We start from the raw sequence: 3,498 nt of genomic DNA, 5'->3' as shown, positions 1-3,498 counted from the left end.
CCCCTGTGATGGGGGAAGGGCAGGGATTATGTCCTCATTTTGTAGGAGGGTAAACTGAGGCTCAGAAAGGTCACACAGCCTTAGAGAGCAGGCCTGGAATGAGGGAGAGGCAGGCCCGTCTGTCCTACACCATGCTTTCTTCTGGGTGCTGGCCAGGCCTCTGGGGGCCAGGCCTAGGCACGATCTTATTTACTTTTCACCACCCTTTGTGGGAGCTTCCATCACCTTACCTGTGTTTTTTGATTAGGAGGGAAGTACTCTGCCCTAATTCCCACAACTGGTCCAGGGGTGGGTCCATCAAGAGGGAAACTGGATCCGAAGCCAAGCCCCTATCCTAACACCCCACGCCACAGCCCAAGGGTCACGAGACAAGGAGAATGACAGAGAAGAGTTGGTGGGGTAACCTCGGAGACTAGGAGGAGGACCAGGCTCAGGGACACAGCCGAGGAAGCCAGGCTTAGCAGCTGCCTTCAGATCTCTGAACGGAGAGGAGGAAGGAAAAGGAGAAAAAACCTAAGATTTCTCAAGAGGCTCCCCTGTGCCAAGCCCTTTACAGACGGACCTGCCTGAGCAGCCCCAGAGGCAAATCAGGGTCTGTGCAGTAGAAGCTGCCAGGGGGCAGGTTTGGGGCTTAAAATAAAGGTCAGAGCTGCTGAAAGGTGGCAGGGACTGCCTGGACGTGGCTCCATGGGACCGGTGGCACGGACTGGGCTGTTAGGGGTGGACGGTGCTTGTCCCGGTTAGGCTGCCCTGCGTTCTCGAACGTCCTTTTGGAGTCCCTACTGCTGGGGGCTGTGTAGGTTCTGAGGAGGTCTGTGCCCCTCCTCTTCCCTCCTGGCTTTTGGCTGAACAGGCTTCTCCCTCAGGCCTCTCTTCTGAGGCCTCCCTGAGCCGTTGTCCTTCTCTTCTGAGGCCTCCCTGAGCCCAGCATGACTTATTCCTCTGCCCTCTCCAGACTCCCCCGCCTCTCTTCTGAGGCCTCCCTGAGCCCAGCATGACTTATTCCTCTGCCCTCTCCAGACTCCCCCCAAAAGAGGGCCACGACAGTCAGGGGCCAGTCAGGAACCATGAATGGGCCCCTTCTGTCCCCTTGACAAGAGGCTGGAAAGCCATCTGATCCTGCCTTCGGGGCAAAGCTGGCTTTACTTGTTTCTCAGGAAGAAAGAATAAAAAGTTGATAATTAAAAAAATAAAAATAAAAAGGAATAAATTCCAGAATGAATGCCTGCTTTTTAAGCCTGGGTTCCAGGAAATTCAAGAGGCAAACAGCAGCTCTGCCTTTTACCAGCTGTGTGATCTTGAACAAGCTGCTTCATCACTCCGTGCCTCATTCCCCTACATGATAGAGTGGGGATCCCACTATCTACCTCACGGGCTTGTCATTGAGGATTAAATGAATTAATCTATGTAAGTGCTGTTAGAACTGTTCTGGAACATAGTGAACAGTCATTAAATGCCGACTATAATGATTACTATTACCATTGGGCAGAAAGCCTTTGGCCTCGAGCTTTGGGAGAAACTGCCCTTGCCCCCTCCAAGTCGGATCCCCTCCCTGCCTTTAAATCGATCTTTGATGGCATCTTTCAGTGTCTCTGAGCTGGGATATTCTATTCTCTGAGTGATCAAGTGAGTGAACAAAGAATGAATGAGATTCCCACACCAGCCCAGTGAAAGCACTAGGACAGGATTTCTTTCCTCATTACAGATGAGGAAATTGGGGTGGGGGCGGGGGGTCATGTGAATTGTCCAAGGTCACACAGAGAGTCCACATTAGAGCCAGATCTAAGAGCACCCTTCCCATCACCCCCTCCCCTGCCCCAAATTCCCCACATTTTCCACTTTACATACATCTTCCTCTCTTCCTAACGGCAAGAATGATTTCTACGAAAAGTTGCTCAATCGCTTATCGAACAAGGAATCCAACCACCCCGTCCCCTTCCCCTCCCCCAACATTAGCCTCCTCAGGCTGCCCTGTCTCCAGCAGACGATGGTTGTTGAAGGACTGGAGGAATCGGGGCAGGGAGGAGTGCTGGCTCTTGCTCTGCAGCGAGGCAGCCCATTCTCCAGCCATGCTTGCTGCCACTGAGCCTGCCTAGGGGCAAGTCCCCGCCCCTCTGGGCCCTGGGTTCCCCATCTATGGGGAAGGAAGGATGACGTCTGTGGTTTTCATAATGTCGTCAAAGCAGGGAAACCCTTTCTTTGAATGAAATCTTCAATAAAACCAATAGCTGTTGGGGTTGACCTGGACCACACAGCCTCTCCCTGCCCCTCCCACACTTGCAGGGCCCCACTCAGTGGGAAATTCCTGGGCTAGTGGGTCCCTAAAGGCCTATTTGCTCTTATATCCTCTGGTGCTAGGAGATGTGGGTCGAGGGACACTAAGATTCTAAGAGATGATGAGAGGGTGTGTGAGGTCCCCACTGGGCCAGAGTCCAGGCTGGGAAGCGGGTGAGGGTGGGGGCAAGTGGGAAGTCAGAGCTGGGTTCCAATCTGTCGGTCCACTTACAGGTGTGAGCTTGGGCAAGGTGCTCAACCTCTGTAAATCTATAAAATGAATTGGTAATAACTGCCTCGCAGAGCGCTTACAAAGGGCGGTAACATAAAATACCTAGCCCATGCCTGGCATGCAGTAGGAACTTAATAATTGGTAATTATTAGTACCTATTATAAGAGACAAGAGGCTGTCACTGAGACCAAGGCATTGTCTTTCTCTGCCCCGCCACATGTGCTGCACACTGAGGCCCAGAGGGAGACCAGGGCTGGGAGCAGGACCTGGGAGTGTCTGAACGTTGGGCCTTTCAATGGCTCTCCAGATCCCACAAGATAAAGTCCAAATTCCCAAGGCCCTCTGGGATTTGAGCACCTCATCCTGGAGCCGTCAGTGGTGCCCTAGCAGAGAAGCTCTCTCCCTGCCTTGAGCTTCCACCATCCTTCACCCGTGCCTGTCTTGTGGGAATTGATTTCCCAAGTAGAGGTCTCAAAATGCTCTCTCACATCTGCCACACTTTTGCCCCATCACCACATATAGTTGAAAGCATTCTGGTGCTTTCAACTAGATGACAACACATTATGTCACCTTTCCATACTGCTAAGGAATGGAATCTATGGGCCACCCTCAATGTACAGATGGGGAAACTGAGGCACAAAGAGGAAAGAGCCTTGCTCAATATCACAAGCAAGTGATTAACAGAGCCAGGGCTGAAAGCCAGACCTGCCACTAGAGCCAGACATAAGGCTGGTGGGCCGGCTGGGGTGGGCCGGCTGGTTAGCTCAATTGGTTAGAGCACAGCCTTATAACAAACACCAAGGTCACAGGTTCGGGTCCCCATACTGGCCAGCTGCCAAAAAAAAAGAGGTAAGTCCGGTTAGGACCAAAGCCAGGGAAAGCCACTTACTTCCAACGCTGGTGTCTCATTGGAGGGCAGATCCAAGAAGACCCTAGCTGTACTCATCAGAGTCTGACGACCCCAGTGAAGGAGGACTTCTGAACACTGTTCG

The 3,498-nt window shown here is 52.4% G+C and overlaps 1 protein-coding gene across 1 annotated transcript in view; it reads right to left on the bottom strand.

Annotated features, from left to right (window-relative positions):
• GLIPR2 (GLI pathogenesis-related 2) overlaps positions 1 to 1,316 on the bottom strand; it is a 19,514-nt gene extending 18,198 nt beyond the window's left edge. Inside the window, exon 1 of the mRNA XM_008578100.1 lies at positions 1,286 to 1,316. Coding sequence (XP_008576322.1) covers positions 1,286 to 1,316 — 31 coding nt within the window. The remainder of the gene's footprint in view (positions 1 to 1,285) is intronic.
• Between the last annotated feature and the right edge of the window lie 2,182 nt (positions 1,317 to 3,498).

This window comes from Galeopterus variegatus, unplaced genomic scaffold (genome assembly GCF_000696425.1).
Source record: "Galeopterus variegatus unplaced genomic scaffold, G_variegatus-3.0.2 Scaffold1628, whole genome shotgun sequence".
NCBI classification, from domain to species: Eukaryota; Metazoa; Chordata; class Mammalia; order Dermoptera; family Cynocephalidae; genus Galeopterus; species Galeopterus variegatus.
Note: the sequence above shows the minus strand (reverse complement) of the source record. Positions and strands in the feature narration are given on the sequence as shown.